We start from the raw sequence: 23225 nt of genomic DNA, 5'->3' as shown, positions 1-23225 counted from the left end.
AGCTTCCCGACCCAGGAATCGAACCCAGGTCTCCCACATTGCAGGCAGACGCTTTACCGTCTGAGCCACCAGGGAAGCCTCATTTGTAATGCTATACTAAGTCACTTCAGTTGTCTCCGACTCTGTGCGACCCCATAGACGGCAGCCCACCAGGCTCCCTCGTCCCTGGGATTCTCTAGGCAAGAACACTGGAGTGGGTTGCCATTTCCTTCTCCAATGCATGAAAGTGAAAACTGAAAGTGAAGTCGCTCAGTCGTGTCCGACTCTTAGCGACCCCATGGACTGCAGCCCTCCAGGCTCCTCCGTCCATGGGATTTTCCAGGCAGGAGTACTGGAGTGGGGTGCCATTGCATTTGTAATAGCTAAAACTAAAAACAACCCAGATGTTCTTCAAGGGGTGAATGGTTAAACCAAATAAGGAACTAAGTACTGATATGTGTAAAACTTGAACAGATCGCAAAGGAGTTACGCTGAATAAAAAAAAAGGCAATCTCAAAATGTCATATACTATATGATTCCATTTATATAACATTTTTGAAATGACAAAATTATAGAGATGGAAAACAGATCTGTGGTTGCCAGGAGTTAGGGAGCAAGAGGGAGGAAGGTGGTTGTGGCTATAAAAGGGTGGCAGGAGGTATCCTGGTGATAGAACTGTTCAATCTCTTGACTGTAGTGAATCTACCCCTGTAATAAAGGCACGTAAAACTAAACACACACATGTACACACACGCATGAGTACAGGTGGAACAAATGAAGTCTGAATAAGGCTGGTGGATGGTACCAACGGTTAAGTTTGCAGTTGTGATACTGTCTATAGTTACACAAGATGTAACCACTGGGGACACTGGGTGGAGGGTGGAGGGGATTTCTACTACTTCTTACAATTGCATATGAACCTACAAAGATCTCAACATTAAAAGTTCTTTTTTAAACAGTTTTTAAAAAAGCTGTGGATATTATTTGCAAGGCTTTTTTCATAGAAGAAGAGTCTGCTAGTTCTAGGGGCCAAATTTGAGATTCTCAAAGCACTCCATTTTTACTAAGGAATGGTGGGGAAGGGAATAAAAGATATAGCTTAGGCTTGGTTTCTTGCTATACAGGGAGGAATTTAAAAGGCTTGGAGAGAGAAAAGAAGATAGAATAGAGTAAGAAGTGGTGTCTCTGAGAGGGGACTGAACTCTCAGGAGCAACAGAAACCAGATAGTTTTGAGGAAATGTCACAGAATATATGCTCTTCTTCCTGCCTGAAACCCTGGAGGTGGGCGCCCTGAAGACGCCCCTCACCAACTCTAGGCAACCACAATTAGGCGGGCATAGTGGTCTGTGGAAGAAGGACATGCAGAGAGGCCCTGGCAAGACACTCCTAGCCTCTGGTACCCACAGAACACAGAGGAGCCTAGAAAATTCCCCCAACACCCTTTGAGAGGGTCAAACAAGTTATTTATTAATTGTAAAGAAGAGTTATGCATTTATGCCAAATATTAGTGCATTACATCACGAGGTACTACTTATGTGGTGGGAGAAAAAAAAAAAAAAAGAAGAGTTAGCCTGCCCACCAGGGATCAGCAAGGGGAAGGGCACCCTGTAGTAGAGGTGATACACACCCCCCCTCAGAGAATCAGCAGCGCCAGTGAGAGCTGAGGTGAGATCAGCCAAGCTCCCTGGGTACAATAACCACGCTATGCTCCTGATGGGGTAGGCTTGCCATCCGAACACCAGGCACAGGCAATTCACAGTGGCTTGTACCCAACAGGAAACCAGCGGGGGCACACAGTCTCCCACGAGCCCAGAGAAGCCCTCCCCAACACCCGACATCCACGGACACCATGGCGAAGACCAGGAGGAAAATGGTGATGTCACTCGGATCTTCAAATTATCCGAATGAAAGCAAAAAGCATGAGCAAGCTGAGCCCAATTAAGAGAAAATTAAGAAAGTTATATCCCTTCACATCCATGTCATTATGCAACAACCTGACTACAAGAATGACAAATAAAAAGGTGAACACAGGCCCTCGGTCCCTGGTCTCTGGCCCTAAGGTACTTGTACCTTTACTTTGAGGGACGAAGAATGGATCCAGAGACATCACTGTGCTCACCCGGAGTCAACGTGCCCTCCCTAAACAATTCAGTGAACAGCTCCTAACTGTCAACCACAGTGTCTGAAGATGTCCCCAAACATGTTATAATGAATATTTTGGTTTGTATTTCCCCTCCTTGAATTAACCATTTAGAAACGCGCATGAGAGGAATCAATTACGTGGTAAGAACACAGTAATCACCCATGTTGGCACTTTCTTTGCCAATGGAGCTGCTCGTTTCAGCTAGTTATTTCCTAATCAGTAATATTTATCTTGGCGCTGGTCTCCCAGACTCTCCTCCCCCGGCGGCGGGAGGTGCCGCCCGCCGGCGCTCACCTGCTTGGACACCTTGGCCCAGGTCTTCTTCAGCCGGTAGATGGCACTTCTGTTTAAGGCTGAGGTGATCTCCAGCACGCCGTTGTAATTGTGCAGGCACCGGCAGATGTCCGCCACCGCCACCCACTTCTCAATGGTGTTGGCTCGGGAGGTGACATCCGCGTAATTCATGATCTGGGAGGCCACCAGGTTACTCATCTGAGACAACGGAAAAGCCGAGAGAGGCCAGCTAAGAGCCAAAGCCATTCATGCAGGGACAGTACCCGAATCACCTACAGCAACGTCAGGAAATCGAGGGGCAAGGGATGCGAGGTCACGGTTCATCTTTGTTTCTGAGTGGCTTAACTGAGTTTTATTTTTTCAATGAAAGGTATTAATGTATAAGTGTTTATTAATGTATATTTTCCTCAGGAGGAGGTACGACAGAATTTGCCCTGAGTGAACTGACAAGTACGTATTTGTGATTTCTCCTTTGGGACATGGTCCATTGTAGATCCAGATTCTGAAGAGACTAAAGTTTGTAATAATAACATTATTATTATTAACATTATTAACAGTAATCATGCTCATTCTGAGAGTGAAGAAAGGAACTGTTTGGGATAATCTTGATGGGGGAAGAGGTGATTTTTGTTAATCAGTAATTTTGATGAAGAAGTCATTTCCAAAAATTATTGAAAGAAAGGCATAGGATGAGCTATTCCCCTGAGGAATGGCAGCCTTTGCAGATCAGAGGTTTCAATTCTTGGGGCCTCTCCCCATGTTCCCTGGGTCCCAACAACGTGGGGATAGTCACTCTAGAAACCTCAACCATCACAGAGAAAGAAAACACGTTTCCCTCCAATCAAATCAAATTCTAACCTACCAACTCTCAAACCAGAAACGCTTCGTGCAGGGGAAGAGAACATTTTCACCTTCTTGCTGATTTTTGTTTTCCACCAGCAGTGAAAGGGACCTACAGTTTCAAAGCTAAGTGCTATAACTCTAATAGTTAAGTGCAAGTGCAAGTCGCTCAATTGTGTCTGACTCTTTGCGACCCCATGGACTTTATAGTCTATGGAATTCTCCAGGCCAGACTACTGGAGTGGGTAGCCTTTCCCTTCTCCAGGGGATTTTCCCACCCTCGGGATTGAACCCAGGTCTCCTGCATTGCAGGTGGATTCTTTACCAGCTGAGCCACAAGGGAAGCCCAAGAATACTAGAGTGGGTTAGCCTATCCCTTCTCCAGTGGATCTTCCCAACCTGGGAATCAAACCAGGGTCTCCTGCATTGCAGGCGAATTCTTTACCAACTGAGCTATTAGGGAATCCCCTATTAGTTAAAGCCAAGAGAAAAAAGAGGCACCTTAAGATGCTTAAGACTTATAAAATGGAAAGGAAAAGGATAGAATTGGATTGATAACTAACAAGAGGAATAAAAGATCCATAATCTCCTATCCATACACTAAATCTGATGAGTACACCCATTCTTTGATAATTCCATAGGTATTTTAGGTGATGGGCTTCGCAGGTGGCTCAGTGAATTAAAAAAAAAAAAATCCATCTGCCAAAAGAGGAGATGCAGGTTCAATCCTGGGTTGGGAGAATCCCCTGGAGAGGGGAATGGCAACCCACTCCAGTATTCTTGCCTGAGAGATCCCATGGACAGAGGAGCCTGGTGGGCTACAGTCCTTGGGGTTGCAGAGAGTCAGAGACATGACTGAGCCCAAACACGAGCATCTTAGGTCACAGGGCCTCCACGTGTGCATATTCATTGATAAGTTATTTTGTAATGAGCACCTACTAAGGACTAGGCATTCTTTTAGGTTGTGAGAACAGGAAAAACAAATAAATCAGTCTCCCTGACCTTAGGGTGCTGGGCCTGGTTAGGCCTGGTTAGGAGAGAAGGTGAGGGGAAGTCAGACAGACTCAAGTAAATATCACACAGTGAGATGCAAAGCTAAGGGTGGGGGTGGGGGCAGCTTGAGAATTGGAGGCAGCGTGGGACAGATGCTGGCTTCTGGAAACAGGTCACGCCCGCCCTGGCCCTGAACCCTGAAGGAGGAGTAGGAGGAGCCACTGTCTCCCATCCGAGCATCTGCAAAGGGACAGGGAGAGAAGGTGTGGTGGCGTGGGGGACCTGGCCAGACAGTTGTGTGAGGAGCTCGGGGGACCGTGAGAGACAAGGACGACAGGTGGGCGGGCTCCTGCAGGCCGGGCTGAGAGGCTGCGGCCAAATCAAGAAGACGAGAGGAAAGGCCATGGACAAAATGTCATCACAGACAGGACTACAATTCGATGGGCCTTAGAAGTTATTTCTGTGACACTGTGTGAAGAAAGGGTTGGGTGGCAGCAAGATGGCGTGGGGGTGGGGATTGGTGGGTTAGGAGCTCATGGAGAAGAGAATGAAAGGCCAGATCAAGGTTATGGCCATGGGAAAGGAGGGGAAAGAAGGGTCTGGGATATGGGTAGACTTAGGGCTCACTGGTATCCTGAGGGGTGAGCAGGGTGGGGAAGACCCCAAGGTTGAGTGAGTGAGTGGCTGGCAGGGCCATTACCCATGGCCAAGGATACAGAATAAGATGAAAAAGTGGGTTTGGCAGGTCTGGGAAGGGCTGGTGATGAGTTCTACGTGCAATCTGGACACAGTGGCCAATCAAGTTATTTTAAGTAGAGACTTGTGGGTCTGGAGCCTGGCACACACAGTCTGGGACCCACGATCTGAACCTCTGATTTAAGAGGCATTACATCCCAAGTGTATGTACAACACAGGCAAAAAAAAAAAAGGTTTATGGTCCACAGCAGGGCCTCTGTTTCGCAGAGAGTGATCCAAACCGGGCATGTGTCCTATCCTTTAGGAAGCAGCTGCATTGATGCTTATTATGTGATAACATCTAATACACATGTACCCTCAGAAAACAGAAAAACTGTACTGAGGATTTGCACGGTTTTGTATTTTGATTCTGAATCATTTACTAATTTACCTACAGGGTCCCTGGCAGTCTTTTTTTTTTTTTTTAATTATCATTATCCCTTTTACTATAGTTTAGTAGAATTGACACGGTAGCCTTCCCTTTGCCCGCATAGACCTGAAGATACTCCAACATCTGTGGTTCTTCCACGGGACTAAGACCATTAGAACAGCACCAACAGGTAGTTGGAGGGTATAAAAGCAACTCCGCCTTACTGCTGCAGAAGAATAGAGGAGATGAACCAACAGCTGGTAACCACTGCACACAGCCTCAGAAGCACTGTGATTATGCTCAAAGAGGTCCCTTCCCACCCTGGAATGTACTGAACTGATCGTTCAGTAATAATGAAGAAGAGCTGTACCAAAACAGCCTTACTATCACCAGCACCACCAGGGGCCTGTGACAAAGTGCAGTCAGAATTAGTCGATCTATGACCATGAAGTAATGATGACCATGATAAAAATAACAGCAACGACCTATGCTTGAGAGTCCCTTGGGCTCCAAAGAGATGAAACCAGTCAATCCTAAAGGAAATCAACCCCAAATATTCACTGGAAGGACTGATGCTGAAGCTGAAGCTCCAGTACTTTGGGCACTTGATGTAAAGAGCTGATTCATCGGAAAGGACCCTGATGCTGGGAAAGATTGAGGGCAGGAAGAGAAGCAGGTGGGAGAGGAGGTGATGGTTGAATGGCATCACTGACTCAGTGGACATGAATTTGAGCAAATTCTGGGAGATACTGGAGGACAGAGAGCCTGGAAGGGTACAGTTCATGAGGTCACAAAGAGTTGGACACAACTCAGCAACTGAGCAACACCACCTATGCATCACTAAGCATTCATGGGATGTGTGTACCATCAAAGTGAACCTCTTAGGACTGAAAGGTAACTGGAAGTTATCACATCACTGTGAACTCATAGAAGAGATTAAAGCTTATTTTTTAACATTCCATCAATTTTGTTGAAGTGAGTGGCAGACTTCCTTTAATTTAGAGAAGGAGTCTGAAGACCCTGATACTCATCTTCCTATAACACTCCCGCCCAAGGTTTCATTGTTATGGTTACTCACATCATTGAAGTGTTGGCTGGTTTTCATAATGTACGGTGTTCTTTCATTTTTATCCAGCTTCATCCACCCCTGCCCAAGAAATTCTCTGAAAGTTCAAAGCAAAACACAAAATCAATTAAGTTTTTTAAGGGTATCTAGGGTCCTGAATATCTATTATGAATATTATATAAATTAAACTTGACACTGCTCAACTGCTGCTGCTTCATCTCAGATGAATTTTAGCCCAATTCTACTGTTTCACCACTGGATGCCAAAAAGAAAGAGATTTTTCGGTTTTCAGCTTTCTCTTATAAATGTTTGGAGTGAGTGAGTGATAGTCAGTCGTGTCCAACTCTTTGCAACTTCATGGACTGTAGCCCGCCAGGCTCCTCTGTCCATGGGATTCTCCAGGCAAGAATACTGGAGTGGGTTGCCATTTCCTTCTCCAGGGATAAGTGTTTGCAACTGTGTCCTTATTAGGATCATAATAAAGGCTTCTCTGAAATTGGAAAACAAAGACAAGAGGAATAAAGAGGCTAAGTACTAACTCAGAAACCAAGACCATTTCCCCTGGATCAGCTTAAAAAATCTTAAGGCTTAGCAGAAGGCTCAAAAAATTCATCACTACCAAAAATATTAATCAGCAACAGCATGTTTTCCTCCACTTTGTTCTGACATTCTCCAGGAGAACGTCAATTCCACAGGCAGGGACTTTCCTTTGCTCTCCCCAGAGCCCAGAACAGTCCACGTGGGAAGGGCTAAAAGAACAAACACCAGTGTTAGCACTTTGCAGCCTGGTCATTTGAGGAAGGCAGTTATGGCAGGGGGAGCTCAGCCTGGTGGAAAGTCTGTCTTCGAAATAACATTCCCGCTCCTTCATTTCATTCATGAGCAGGTCCCGGGATCACAGCAAGCAAGGGACAATCAAGCTGGAGCATACAGGAATTATTTTGTCAAGGCACTACCAAAAATAACTTAAAAAGAAATTACTCTGACACATTCTCAATCCAGAAATGTTGACTGAGTCCCTAGGCAACGACCTTTGTCCCGTGATGTAGATGGTACTACTGTTCCCGTCCTGCAAGGCCGTTGTATACAAGATGTGCTAACTCCATGGAGGAAAATAACTGGTACATGTTCACAGCAGCACAGAGGGGACAGGAGGAGAGGTGAGATGCATCCCAGGAAGAGACCACAACACAGTCAACCACAAAGGTCCAGGCTTTGCTCTTTCTCCTCCTCCATAGAGGTCATGCCCCGTCCCTCCTGAATCCTCATTGCACAGAAGGGTCGTCAGGAGGAAGGCGAAGAGGCTCCTAACTCAAGTCATCAAATAGTTAATGGGTTCATTTGTTCGGCCATGGGGCCACATTCCTTTTTTTTAAATGGCAGATGCTATTTAATTATTTTTATTGGGATATAGTTGCTTCACGATGTGTTAGTTTCTGCTGTACAACGAAGTGGGTTGGCTCTATGTACATATATATCCACTCCCTCTTAAGCCTCCCTCCCCCCATTCCACCTCTCTAGGTCATCACAGAGCATTTAGCTGAGTTCCCTGTGCTATACAGTAGGTCCCTGTTGTTTTATTTTTTTATTGGGATATAGTTGCTTCACGATGTGTTAGTTTCTGCTGTACAACGAAGTGGGTTGGCTCTATGTACATATATATCCACTCCCTCTTAAGCCTCCCTCCCCCCATTCCACCTCTCTAGGTCATCACAGAGCATTTAGCTGAGTTCCCTGTGCTATACAGCTGCTTCCCACTAGTTATCTGTTTTATACAGGGTAGTGTATATATGTCAATCCCAATCTCCCAGTTCATCCCCCTTCCCTCTGGGTCCACGTCTGTTCTCCGTACCTGCGTCTCTATCTCTCCCCCCCAAATAAGTTCACCTGTACCATTTTCCTAGATTCCACATATATGCATTAATGTATGATATCTGTCTTTCTCTTCCTGACTTACTTCACCCTGTCATGGATAGGTCTACAAGTGCTGAAAGAGGAGGCAGGAAATAAGACAAACGCATTACAGAAAAGTCTGCAGGAGCATCGCTAGCCCTGCTCTTTATGCCCCTTTGACCTATGACCCCCCATGCTGCTACGCCAGAGCCTCCATCATCACGGGTGCCCTCTGCTCTACACACGACACGGACCTCCCTTAGACCTCTTGCTTGGCCCCTTCCTTACCTTCCATTCAGCTAGGACTTCACAGAGGATTTGGGCCAACAGCTGTTATTTGTGCAAACAGAGGCTCTGTGTGTGGACCTGCTGGAGGACTGCTGGAGGCGGGCGGCTGAAAGAGCCACCATCCTCTATACATGAGGCAATGATGCTTGTTATGTGACAGCATCCACTTGCCACATACACACTCCACATGCACTCTATGCCAAGCACTGTCCTGGGAATCTGTCTTGCTGTGGAGTTGCCACGGTCAGCAGTACTTGAAGATTTATGGATGTGGCTGAAGAACTGCAGCGGAATTTACAGCATTGACCCAACATCCATGTTTCTCAAAGTATAGTCCTGGACCACACAGAATTACCTGGAATTCCCATTGAAAATGAAGTTTCTTGGGCCTCAGACCTACCAGAATCAGAATCTCTGAGGGAAGCACCTAGGAATGTACATTTTTTAACAAGTCTCCTGAATGACTTTAGGCACCATGAAGTCTGAGAACAACTGTTACAGCTGCATGAAGGTTTCTATAACATTAGGATGTGAGTGGTCAGAGAAACTCACATTCTATGTTTAACTGCAGTACATACAGAAGCATAACAGTGACCATCTTGAGGGTTTCCAATATTTCTGTATCAATATTTTCAACATAAACTGGAACCCAAAGACATTCAAGTGGGTCCAAACCATCATAAGATGAAAAGCCACAGCTCTGTGCACACACGTGGGGTTGCAGCAGGGTGGGGGTGGGGGGCGCTGTGGCCGTGGGCGCACACTCACTCATAGGGAATGCTTCTGAAAACGATGTGGTCCAGGAGGGTTATCTGCTCAGCCAGCTCCATGGCCGACAAGGTCTCGAAGCACTCGGCCTTCGGACAGTCCGTCTGCAAGAGATGAGGACAGGGAATGGCACACACCTAGAAGCCAGGTACCCGTCAGCTCACTGCAGTTGCTGGAGTACAAAGTCCACCCCGGATTCCAGCTCTGAAGAAAATGGTGGAGCGCTCAGAGATATCAGGCAGCATTAACATCATGGACCATGATGTTAAACGCTGAGCCAAATCTGGTCCCTTTCACACAGTTTCAGGGATAGAACATATAGTCCCGACCCCAGTTACCAGCTGTGGGCACAGTGCCTGCCTTTGTGAGGTTAAGTCTCACACATAATTAATTGTGCAGGATAAGACTATGGCTCAACTTACCAGCTGAATTATATCCTCTAGTTTTAGGTGGATGTCATCTTGATCATCTTGTGAAAGGGCCCTAAAAAAAGTCAAAATATCCTCCATGAAAAGAACATAGACAGGCCAGGAATGAAACGACAAAAATGCAGTTCAGTTTCCCCCAGGGTGGAAAGTCAGAGGGTTTGGGTCTACGAGACTGTGGGGACTTGTGTTGAAGACATGGGGTCCAGAAAACAGAAGATGCACATGTTAAAGGCAGAAGAAGATCATCAAGAGAGCTGACTTATAACAAGGAGTCAGCCCGTTGTACACAAAATTGCTGTGTTAGTCACTCAGTCGTGTCCGACTATGGGACCCCATAGATGACGCCAGGCTCCTGTCCATGAAATTCTCCAGGCTAGAATACTGGAGTGGGTAGCCATTCCCTTCTCCAGAGCATCTTCCCAATTCAGGAATTGAATCTGGGTCCCTTGTACTAAAGGCAGATTCTTTACCATCCGAGCTACGAGGGAAGCCCAAGGTTGTAAGTGAAACACCCACCGTGAGAGCGAAGCAGAGGGTGACCTGGGGCTTTGCCTTACTGAGAGGACCTGCGCCAGGAATCCAGGCGCCCTGCACTGCTGGCAGTCAGGGTTTCTAACAGGCTGAGTGCTCCGTCCACACTCCTCCAGCCCCTGCCCTGTACCCCCCCACCCCCGCACCGCCGGGGCTGAGGCAGAAGATGCAGAGCTGCCCCCTCCCCAGGCACAGGCAGACCAGAAGCTCAGGAGAGTTTCCAAGTATCAAGAGTTTGAACAATGCCAGGCAAAGACCAGCAGGTAAACTCTTCCCTGTTGCTTCCCAGTTGGGCTTTCCCAAGACACATTTGGTCTTGTATCCATCCCCACACTTGGTGTTATTCAGCTGTCAGCCAATATATTTTTGATCAGTGACAAATGAATTAAAAGAATTCCTAAGTTAAGGCAGGTGCTGGTTTCAGAGTGAGAGTGATACTTCATGTCCGACAGGAGTTCAGAGTCCAGGGTTATTTAATCCTGATTATATAACTTTTATCTGGGCCAAACACTTTAGGTATCCTAAAATGAAGGCACAATCATGTGTTAAAAGTATTAAAAAAATTTAAACACTGCCCAACTGTGTACCTGTCTGTTGGAGGATGCTAGTTTTAAAAAGCAACAATGATATGATATTCTGTTGTGTTCTTAATGGATTAAAACAAAACTATCCCCTTAAAAATACAAAATCAACTGAGGTGGGTAACTGTATGCCCATTATGTGCTAGGAACATGCTAACCATCTGACACACACTCTCTCCTGTATCATAAAAAATTGCTTTAAGTAAAGCTTTATTATATCCATTTTATAGATGAGGAAACAAAAGCTCAATGAAATGGACTAACTGGCCCAGGGTTTGGTTCAGTTTGCTTCCCTGTTGCTCTTGCTTGTCATGAGCAGGCTTACGAAAGGCACTGCTTCCAGAGTCCAGCATAGAACACACACCGAAAAAGGTCAGTTCCCTTTCCTCTGTCTTCCTTCTCTCCAACAAAAGCTCTAGGCTTCATTTTGATATTTGGCAAAACTAATACAATTATGTAAAGTTTAAAAATAAAATAAAAAAAAGAAAACAAAAAAAACCAAACCAAACCAAACAAAACAAAAAAGCTCTAGGCTATTTACAAGGGAGCAGAATCCTCCCAGCTCATAGGAGTGGCAATCCTCTTGCCTGCAATTAGCCATATCATTTATGAGAAGAAAAAGTCACCATATGCTAAGGGGCAGATGAAGGTGAGGAAAAAATAAGTAAACACAACTCCTTCTCCAAAAACTGTTACCTCACACTTAAGGGTCAGACACAGGGGGAAAGCTCTTTCCCAAAGTGCATGTCATTCTTTCTACTGTAGCCTAGGTTCCTGGAGAGAGATCAGTGGCCACATAACTATGCGTCGCTGTGGAAAAGATCTTTTTTATGAGGTTGGGCAATATTCTTTACTTGGAAAGAAATGGTCCAGAAGTTATTTCACTTCTTTCAAATGTTCCTTTCCTCAGTGATCTTACTCTAATGTTCCAAGCTATGTCTGGTCCCATTAAGTTACCTAATATTTCTCTCTTCAAAAGAATCTCTGCTCTATAGATCAAAATAAAGGCTATCTCTTTCAAAAGGGCCCCTTAGAACAAAAGCTCTTAACCCTAGAGTATCACTAAATAATCTCTAAGGGTCCATAAACCTTTTTGAAATGACATACAAATGTGTGCATATATTCATGCATTTCTTTTTTGGGGGAGGATATGGCTTCCATTATATTCTTTTGGGGAATCTGTGATCCCCAACAAGATTAAAGATAACCATAGAAATGTATGCTGTTGCTGCTGCTGCTAAGTCACTTCAGTCATGTCCGACTCTGTGCGACCCCATAGACGGCAGTCCACCAGGCTCCCCCGTTCCTGGGATTCTCCAGGCAAGAACACTGGAGTGGGTTGCCATTTCCTTCTCCAATGCATGAAAGTGAAAAGTGAAAGGGAAGTTGCTCAGTCGTGTCCCACTCTTAGCGACCCCATGGACTGCAGCCTACCAAGCTCCTCCATCCACGGGATTTTCCAGGCAAGAGTACTGGAGTGGGGTGCCATTGCCTTCTCCAATAGAAATGTATACTCTGCCATAAAACAGCATGTGACGTTGCTGTTTTACAAAAGATTTTTGTGTTATCATTAAGGAACCAGACCCAGAATTTGATGCCCACCCATGAATTCATCAGTGATGGCAAGTTTTGAATTCTTAAGGTAGATGTGAACCAAGGAAATAGCTCAAAACAATGTAGAAATGTGTTTAATAAGTGAGGATGATCCAGCTGTCAAAAAACACTTTACACCAAAATTAGAAGTGACTATAAAGTAAAAAACTTAATGGATGATTATCTTTGAAGACATTCTCAAGCCAGGAGGTAAACAGACTCTGTCTAGTAAGAGAGGTAACCCCTGACAACCATTTGGAATAGGGGCAAGATGTCATTTTGGTGTAAAAGTTCTAATGGGTCTGAACAAAATAAATGCTATACATAAACACCCACATGTAAAATACTCTTTTTCTGAAACATGTAAACCTCCACATGTGAGTACCTTAGCTTGATGTAAAAGTTTCACAGAAACACAGTCTCCTGAATTTCCTTTGATTCTGGTAAACTGATTCAATGAAACCAAGGAAACCATTTATCCTGGCCTGTTCATTTGAATATCTGGTTTACTGTATGAAACAATTTGAATAAAGTAGTTCTTCTTCAAAAAAGTCTGATACTACTAGGGTCGGTGTGAGGTTTGTGGGTCCCCTTGTCATGACTGAAGCCATTCCAGTTGACCATCCAGGAAGTCAATCATTGCTTCTTTTCATTCAGTGGCATGCTAGTTGTCTACAAAAAACTATACTACATAGATTCAGAAGCCAGCTAATCAGACAACATTGGAGGAATATGAAAGTCTTCAGCAGAGGTTTTTATTCACAATCAGGGCCATAACACTACTGATGCCAATCAAGCTTCTTCATCATAAAGTAACCCCCATGACACTGTGTGAGGTGGGGATGGTTCGTCACAGAAAGTTTTCACTGTACTGTATTAATGTATCATGCATATAAATACATGTGTCATGGCTCACTGTTATATGACTTGAATACATATAAATCTTTAATATCAGGACTTTTTTTTTTTTTTTTACCTTTCCCAATCCTAACATATTCACTGGGAGGTATGTTCAGAAAAGTTCCTGTCGGATGTGAAGGCTTCCCTAACTCTGTCCAGTTCCAATAGAGGATGGATTTGCTTAGTCTTCTGACTACTTTGGAGTTTGATGAGTACTCCGGGATCCTGGGTTTCTATCATGCAGTATGATCATTTTAATATTTGTGGACCTATAATGCAATACCAGGGGGAAAAAAACCTAAGAGGAAGTGGGATTATGCAAGTTTTACAGCTAGAATATTTCCCCTTCAAATGCAGAAATCATGTAGTCTTAAAAACAGAGTCAAGAGCACCGGCCTCTGCCCTTGAAGCGTTCCACACCCTCTGGGCTGCTTGCTTGCTGCTGTGACTGGATGCCTGGGTCCGTGGCATGGCCTGCCTCAGACTGCTCCTCCCCACCTTGTGAATGGGTTAATCTCATGTTGCTACTGGGACCTACCAGACCACCTCATCCTTCCCATGCTTTCGCAGGCATGACTTTCCTTCCTCCCAGGCTTCCTTGAGCCCATTGCTATCCATGCTCTGACACACTTTTTAAAGGCAGCTGTCCATAAATGCAATGAAATGTTTATTACTAAATTCTCTCGGTTTCAGCTGAAAGTAATTCCCTGTTTATTTTCAAATTAAGAAATGAACAGGAAAATCTTCACACTTTTCAGAGTTGTTAAATAATCCTTTTGCTTTCTGTTTCTTTCTCCTATACCCCACACTTTTTTTTTCATAAAGAGATTTCATGAACGATAACATTCCTTCAATTGATGGTTCTATCTAGGTCTTACTTCCTACTATGCTTTCTAATTATTCTGATATGATTTTTAAAAACATAAATTTCACACACATAAGTATTTGATATGGAAAATTATCAAAAACCCTAAAAACAAATCTATGATGTATTCCTCCTATAATCACAATCTCATGTGCTGGGGCTGCTGCTGCTGCTGTTGCTAAGTTGCTTCAGTCGTGTCCGACTCTGTGCAACCCCATAGACAGAAGCCCACCAGGCTCCCCCGTTCCTGGGATTCTCCAGGCAAGAGCACTGGAGTGGGTTGCGATTTCCTTCTCCAATGCATGAAAGTGAAAAGTGAAAGGGAGGTCACTCAGTCGTCTCCGACTCCTACCGACCCCATGGACTATATAGCCTACCAGGCTCCTCCATCCGTGGGATTTTCCAGGGATCCTCAAACATGATGCAAGTGGAATGAATTATTTGGCAGGAGAAATTCAATCAAATACCAGTTGTTTTCTTGTAGCAGGGTTTACTGCACAAATCTATTCACTAGCTTGTTGGGAAGATAAGTTAGTGCCCCAGAGGCTCAGCTGACCCAGACTAGGACTCAGGATCTGGCTGTTGGCTCAGCTGATGGGCTGGTGACCGACCAGTATCTGTATCTGTCGGCTTCCGTCGATAAGTCCCTATGTTAAGGGCTAAACAAAGGCTTTTGTTTTGGGTTCATGGGAAGAAAGATGGTCAGAAGTGGGAGAATGGACAGGGGAGTGTAACATCTATTTCCTGCTAGGCTCCATGAGTGACTTTTGAATTCTTACAGTGAAACATGTGGAACTAAGAAAGACATGGGAAGAGCTGTTTTCACAAAAGACAGAGACTCTGGGTTGAGGGAGGCTGCTCTGGGGCCCAGGGGGCACAGGGACGGGGCAGGTGGCATCTTTCTCAGCTTTTCAATAGGGAAATGGTTACTTCACAAGACTGCAGGCAGCATTTCCACAGAAACTGTGGCGGTGCTGGAAGGGGGCTCCCTCAAATGGCCTGGGAGCTGTGAGCGTGAATAAAGGTGCTGAGGCAGAAAAATCACTGGGTTCGTTCCTGAGCACATTTCTTGGGACTTTCAGAACACCTGGAAAGACTCTACAAGAAGCTGGAATTCTGCATGGGCAGCTAAGGGGCACCCCATCAGTGGAATTGCCTTTTTTTTTTTTTTAACTTGTTTTTTTCTTTTACAAAATAGTAGTAAGTAGGTTATGACTGTGGAAGTTGCTTTGGTAACAACTTTGAGATATAATTCACATACCAAACAATCCACCCATTTAAAGTATATATTTAATGATTTTTTAATTGCATTCACTTGTTGATTTATTTACTATTGTAAAATATTAAATTAGTTTTTTAACTGAAGTATAGTTGATCTATAATATCGTGTTAGTTTCAGGTATACTACTGCTATGCTGCTAAGTCACTTCAGTCGTGTCCGACTCTATGTGACCCCACAGACGGCAGCCCACCAGGCTCCCCTGTCCCTGGGATTCTCCAGGCAAGAATACTGGAGTGGGTTGCCATTTCCTTCTCCAATGCGTGGAAGTGAAGTCACTCAGTTGTGTCCAACTCTTAGCGACCCCATGGACTGCAGCCTACCAGGCTCCTCCGCCCATGGGATTTTCCAGGCAAGAGTACTGGAGTGGGGTGCCATTGCCTTCTCCGAGGTATACTACAGTATAGGGATTTAATATTTTTGCTGATTATATTCTACTATAGGTTTTCAAAATTATTATGATGTCTTTTCTATAGATACGATAACGAAGCTCAAGGCAAGTTGAGTTTGACTAAAGATCTAGCCTGGTTTTACTTGGGCTGTAGAGCCCTGACAGCAGAAACTATTTTTCCCAAGAGTCAGTGCTTTATAATAATAACAATGCCTGTAGCAGTAACATGAGTGCTAAGTATGTTTCAGGTATAACCTCTTCACACATATTACATCACGTGATTTTCACAACAACCCCATGAGGTAGGTATTTAGAGTCCCACTTTATAAATGAGAAAAATTAGGTTAAGATTGACTAAGAAACTCGACAGTTATTAGTGGTTGAGCCAAGATTTAAACCTGTGACCCCCTGCAAAAGCTAGAATCAGACGGCTAGATGTCACAGTCCCAGGCTGACCATCTACTAAAATTTCCACTCATTACTGGTCTTACACCTCTAATTCTTAGGTCACTTATTCAGGACAAAAAATTGTACATCTAAAGCCTGATGACTAATAAAGACCTGGGATGGTAAATAAAGTTCGTCTGAAGTAGAAGTGCCAGTCAGCTGAGTTCTGAGCTCACCTGCGGGCACAGGCAGAGAGTGCTCAGGATTGATCGGTGATGCCTGGCATGGGTGCTGGGGGGGACAAGCAACACGAAGGCCTCAAATTGCCCAGGCCTGACAGCCTTTCCAGTCTGATCACCTCCATTTTCCTGCCAGCTATTTGGTCAAACGTCACTAGGGGTCCACACTTCCAGAACCTAGTTTTCAATCATCCATGCTTTAAATACAAAGAGCATAGCCAACAGTTTATACAAAGAGAAGAACAGCAGTCACTCAAAGACGTAACCACTCATCCACCGACACCAGGCTTTATCTGAAGATGTATTTAGAACTTTAAAATCTGAAGATAGCATAGTAACAGAGTCTCAAAGTTTACTGAGATGTTTTCATAGAATGGAAAAACTGAAGACCCTTAACGGCTTCCTCAGCTCAGTTCAGTTCAGTCACTCAGTTGTGTCCGACTCTTTGCGACCCCATGGACTGCAGCACGCCTAGGGCTGCCCTAAACAAGTACAACAAACAAAGTGACTGGAAACAACAGAAATTCACTGTCTTAGTGTTCTAGAGGCTCGAAGTCCAAACACAAGGTGTCGGCAGAGCCATGCTCCCTCTGAAACCTGCAGAGGAATCCCTCCTTGCAGGGGTCCCCAACCTCCGGAATCTAATGCTTGATGACCTGGGGTGCAGGTGATGTAATAATAATAGAAATAAAGCACACAATAAATGTAATACCCTTGAATCATCCTGAAACCATCCCCACCCTACCCCACCCTCAGTCTGTGGAAAAACCGTCTTTCAAAAAAACCAGTCCCTGGTAGCAAAAAGCTTGGGGACCGCAGCTTCCTTGCTTCTCCCCAGCTTTTGAAAGTTTTCTAGCACTCGTTGGCACTCTCTGGCTTGCAGCTGCATTACTCCAAGCTCTGCTCCATCTCCACACGGCCTTCTTTCTTTTGGAGAGGTCTCCAAAAGCACGATGGATTCAGTTAAACTGGATTCTCCTCTACACACAAGCATTCAGGATAATGAAGAAACAATAGAGCCAAGCATAGAAGAAAGGAAGGGTTCTTTCCACTGCAGATGCAGAGGGAGCTAAAAGTCAGAATGGTATAAAGGAGGAGCAGGCACCAGGCTTCCTACCCCACGCGGGGACAGACACACAGCCACAAGTGAGGTGGAAGCTGTAACTGAAGTGTCCGCACAGAGACACTAATGGCTGCCCTCTTCATGTAGAATGGACTGGAAAAAGCTCACTCATCAGTTCAAGGAGGCACGAGAAAGTCTGTTACCTGCCTGGCTGCTGGGTGTAATGGGACACAAGCAGCCTCTAGCGCGAAACCCAAAGTTGAAGACTTTGTCACACACAAGTGCAGGGTCTGAATTCATACAACCTGCAGGATGTGGAAATCTCCACCTAAGAAACCGACGGTAGGGACCTCCCTTGTGGTCCAGTGATTAAGAATCCACCTTCCAACACAGGAGATGCAGGTTAGATCGCTGGTTGGGGAACTAGGGTCACACGTGCCTCTGGGCAACTAAGCCTGGGTGACATAACTACTGAGCCCACGCCCCACAACTAGAGAGCATGCGCGCTGCAATGAGTATCCCTGAGTGCCGCAACTAAGACGTGCTGCATTCAAATAAAAAATAAATAAATAATATTAAAAACGAAGACACTGATGGTAAAATTGGTTCGGGACCAGTGAAATAAGCGAAGAAAATGTATAGCTGCTCTATGGTGGCACAGCCACAAGCCAGCTACACGAGACTCCTACAGAAATGGTACAAACCACCACCCCCAATAACCACGAGCGTGTGATAAACAGAACACACATGAGGGGAAAACACCTCTGCAACACCCGCCGGACCCTCAGGAGACCATCCTCCCGGCTTTTGGTTCTACAGTAAACTACTGTCTGCCACACAGACAGGAGCGACTGTCCTGCACACAGGTATGTCGCCCAGACTAAAGTCTTCCCAAGGGAGCTTTACCAGTGAGGACAGAACTGTAGCTGCGCTTCAGAAGTCTAATACACGTCCTTCCGGACTGAGAGGATCCCATCATCTTGAACACAGCACAAATCAGCCAGGGTGATTAACAGGCACCCACAAGTGCTTTTACCTTAGGATGTTCGCTGTGGCTTTCCGTTCTTGGGGAAGAAGATCTGGGTCTCGTAAAACTTCTTCTAGCAAATTTAAGACGTTCATCTTTAGTTCATTGTTGAGTTCAAAGTCCTAAAAAATGAAGTGGATCTTTAAGATTTTAGTTCCGAAGGGTTTAGCTCCATGACACATGACATCATTCCTCATAACAAATTCTCTAGAAGCTACATATGGAAATTAAAATGTATGGAAACTAGACGCTTCCCCCTCCTGGGATCCTGACTTAATTGGTTTGGGGTGGGGCCCTGCTGACAGGCTTCCTGGGCTGTAGTGTGCTCAGTCCTGTCCAACTCTTTGCGACCCCATGGACTGCAGCCCATCAGGCTCCTCTGTCCATGGGATTCTCCAGGCAAGAATACTGGACTGGTTTGCCATTTCCTTCTGCAGGGGATCTTTCCCACCCAGGGATCGAACTTGGGTCTCCTGCACTGCAGGCAGATTCTTTACTGTCTGAGCCACCAGGGGAGCCCTGAGAGACAGGAATTCCTCAAAGGATGTGTGCTTCCCTTATCCTGGAGCGCTGCCTTCTCCCCAGGTTTATTTCTGTTCATCTTTCAGGGTGAGGAGGTGATGTACTTTATCCTAGGAGCCTTCCTGAGTTGACCCGAAGCCACGGAGAGCTTGTTCTCAGTGTTCCCATGATGCACTCTGTCGTAACTCACTGTACTGTAAGGGCTGATTTAATTGTCTGTTTTCCCATTGGTCCATGAGTCAGTAGCTGGGGCACAGCAATAGCTTTAAAAAAAAAAAAAGCTTTTTCAAAGTATAAATTCTGCAATTAACTTCAATACAGGTATGCTAAAGAATAAACGATACACACCCATGAGGCCGTGTCAAACAAACATAGGAGTGATCATGAAAGGGCACCCACCTGGCAAAGCTGAGTAGGACCACATGCACACCAAAATGAATGAGAGTAGTAAGTAATACCCAACCGAGTCAAAACAACTTGCAAGCCCCTACTAATGCCCACAAACACATAAATAGACACATACATGAAGAGGGCAGAAGAGAAAATTATTCTTTACAGTGGACTTCCAATAAATATAAAGGAATATGAGTTAGAAAATCACCATTTTTGACCAAAGCAGTAGTAACTTATCAGGTAAGGATCATGAATAGATGCCACAATTTATACGGAAACAGAATTAATAGTGTCAGAGTACCCTCTCCCCTGCAACACCACCATTAGAACTGATTAAATACAAAGGGAGAATCTGACAGATGTCACCTGAACCCAGTGATCAGTTACTGTCACAGGAATGGAGCAAACCAACATCATGGGCCCACAAATGTAATGTTCTGTGAAGAATCATCATTTAGTATTTTTGCCCCAAATGCATAATCTCACACTTGCATTATGAGGAGGCACTAGCCTGCACATTGCAAAAATGCTAATGTCATCAAAGACAAAGAAACTAAGAAATTGTTCCTGTTTAAAGGACACCAAAGGCACCACAGATAATGCAAGAGGTGAGCCTGGATTAGATCCAGGATCGAGGGGGAAATGCTACACAGGGCACTACTGCAACAGTTTAGAATTATGTACCAGTTGAGAGCATCCTATCCATGTTACATTGTCCTGAATTTGATCATTTTGCTGGGGCTATTTAAGAGCAGGTCCCTGGGGGAGAGGGGTGGAGCGAGAGAAAACGTGAGAAAGGGATGGGGAAAGAATACACATGTGGTAAACATGTGAGCCATCAGTGACTCCAGATGTGTAGCCACACCTTTTATTTTATTCCGGCATTTTCTCTTGATTTGAAAATTTCAAAAAGTTAAGGTCAAGTTTTTTCACACTCTTTTATTGTATGTATTCTTGTAAAACATGGACAGCATCCTGGCAGCATCCTGGGATTATCAGGTACTCAGAGATAAACTGAACGCCGCCACACCTTGCTTTCAGATCTGACTCTGATGGACTGTCTTCGCACGTGCAGCATATGGTTTACTTTCCCTACTACACAAAGTTACTCATTATGAGTACATTTTAACTTTAGAGAAAGTAATTTTGAAGCACTACATTCTGATTTCTTTTAAATGATTAGAGAAAATATTGCTCATTGCAATGGATCCAATAAAAAAGCATACTTTTACTATACTAAGTTCCTTCGGTAGTGTCTGACTCTTTGCAACCCTGTGGGCTGTAGCCGGCCAGGCTTTTCTGTCCATGGGAAGAATACTGGAATGGGTTGCCATGCCCTCCTCCAGGGATCTTCTTGGCCCCGGGATTGAACTGGTGTCTCTTATGTATCCTGCATCGGCAGGCGGGTTCTTTGCCACTAACACCACCTGGGAAGCCCATATTTAGTAAATTGGGGGCATAAAGTCCATAATTTCACAAATTATAGACAATACAAAAGCCTAATTTAACCTGAATTGAATATTTGTGAACCTCAGTTTGGTGAAAAAGTGTCATTAATTTTTCTCAGTATTTCCCTTTCACTGTTTGACAATCAGTACCACTTCTTCAGGAGCAGGAGCCACTAGGGTCCAAGCAACACCTTCAGATGATACGTTTTCCTAAAATTTCACCTACTTTTTGCCCAACAACTTCTTGACTATTGATTTTATTTTTAAAATGTATGCAAGGAAAAGAGAGTAATATCTTGCTGCTGTTTTTGTCCTTTGTCCTCCTCCTCCCACCATTTCAAATGTAATGGGAGTGACGTTTGTAAACAGCTAATGATCTCACCTACCCCAGTCTTCATGCACTACCAAAGGATTTCTCAGCCATCCAGCATCTTTGCTTAATGAATGTTTGATACTTATTATTGTGATGACTGAGTCCTGGAGCTATGTTGAATCTCTCAATGATGCAAATAATCTGATTATCATAAATGGATTAGTGTGAAGGACATCAAGCCGGTGTTTGGACCTCGCTGGGGGCTAATTACTGGCTTAATCAACAAGCATTCTCCAGTGCCTACTGTGCCCATTCTGGGCTCAACAGCGGGAACACTTCTGAGACCCCAGGAAGGCAAGTTGTGTGAAGAAAGGTCTTGTTAAGGAAAAGAGAATGTAATTTGATTATTCTGAGCTCTGGGAAGACTAGCCTAAGAGAGACCTTTGCAAACTTGGTGAAATCTGCCCAGACAGTATCTGAAGTGTGATGAATGGTTATGGGTGAATACTCACTTTGCTCATGTAGCTAATATAAAGCAGGTTAGCTAATGATGCTGCTGCTGCTAAGTCGCTTCAGTCATGTCTGACTCTGTGCGACCCCAGAGATGACAGCCCACCAGGCTCCCCCGTCCCTGGGATTCTCCAGGCAAGAACACTGGAGTGGGTTGCCATTTCCTTCTCCAATGCATGAAAGTGAAAAGTGAAAGGGAAGTCGCTCAGTCGTGTCCCACTCTTAGCAACCCCATGGACTGCAGCCCACCAGGCTCCTCCGTCCATGGGATTTTCCAGGCAAGAGTACTGGAGTGGGGTGCCATTGCCTTCTCCTAGCTAATGATGGCTAAGTACAAAACAAGAATTTTCACTCAGAATTTTCCTTTACACTTGCACAGGCTTTTATCATGTTCAAAGTGACCTCCTGTGTTTGATTTCAGCCCTTCCTCAGCCGATCCAGGGGCAGGCAAGGTGGGAACCATAAACCCGGTTCACACCCAGGCCACTGAGGCTGATGGATGTGATCACATGGGGTGAAATGAGGCCCTTAAGGACATAGCCGCGTGGGGACAACACTGATCTTCCATCTTATTTCCACCTGCGCTTCTCAAACTGTCCGGTGCCCACGAATCACGGCAGATTCTGGTGCAGAAGGTCTGGAATGGGGACTCAGATTCTACTTTTCTAAGGACCTCCTGGGTTTTGCTGCTCACACTCTGAGTAGCAAGACTGGGCCACTTAAAAAAATCATGCAAAAAGCAGCTCCTCAAAACCTTAGTGAAAAAAATCGGAATCTTCTGATGTACAACCTAGAACGTAATTTTTTCTTTTTTTTACCAGAGCATGTAAAATGCAGAATTGGCCATTCAAAAATCCCTGTTAAAAACAGTACCTACTATCAAAAGAAATCTGGGGACTTCCCTGGTGGTCCAGTGGCTAAGACTTTGCACTCCCAATGCAGGGGGCCTGGGTTCAATCCCTGGTCAGGGAACTAGATTCCACATACTGCAAGTGAAGATCCAGCACGTGCAACTGAGACCCAACACAGCCAAATAAATATTAAAAAAAAAAAGAAATCTGAAACATCTAAAAGGCACATGCAGTAAACAGGAGGTAGATTATTTAAACAGGAGGTAGGCAATGGACAGTAAGTTTGCCTAACAACCATTTTGTAATTTATCTAGACTCTCATTTTTGGCTACATTTCCCCAGGTCCTGAGATGGGAAACCAGAATGAATACTGGGTGTTGGAAGGACACTGACTCCTTCTCAAAGGCAGCAATAATGACGCCCACAAGGTGGCGCTCCTGGGTCGCCTGGCTCTCCGGGAGTCCGCAGCGCCTTTCCCAGACCCGCCGGCGGGTGTCAGCGAGCCAGGCTTGAGCCTGGGAGCTTTCAGGGAAG

The 23225-nt window shown here is 44.9% G+C and overlaps 1 protein-coding gene across 1 annotated transcript in view; it reads right to left on the bottom strand.

The window, feature by feature from the left end:
• Positions 1-23225, bottom strand: part of RASGRF2 (Ras protein-specific guanine nucleotide-releasing factor 2) — a 267751-nt gene that overhangs the window by 14054 nt on the left and 230472 nt on the right. The window contains exons 19-23 of the mRNA XM_010863390.1: positions 18664-18776; positions 9793-9853; positions 9371-9474; positions 6434-6518; positions 2418-2615 (exon numbers count right to left, since the gene is read on the bottom strand). Of these exons, the coding sequence (XP_010861692.1) occupies positions 2418-2615; positions 6434-6518; positions 9371-9474; positions 9793-9853; positions 18664-18776 (561 nt within the window). The remainder of the gene's footprint in view (positions 1-2417; positions 2616-6433; positions 6519-9370; positions 9475-9792; positions 9854-18663; positions 18777-23225) is intronic.

This window comes from Bison bison, unplaced genomic scaffold (genome assembly GCF_000754665.1).
Source record: "Bison bison bison isolate TAMUID 2011002044 unplaced genomic scaffold, Bison_UMD1.0 scf7180017864490, whole genome shotgun sequence".
Classification (NCBI taxonomy): domain Eukaryota; kingdom Metazoa; phylum Chordata; class Mammalia; order Artiodactyla; family Bovidae; genus Bison; species Bison bison.
This window is presented reverse-complemented; position numbering and strand designations above follow the sequence as displayed.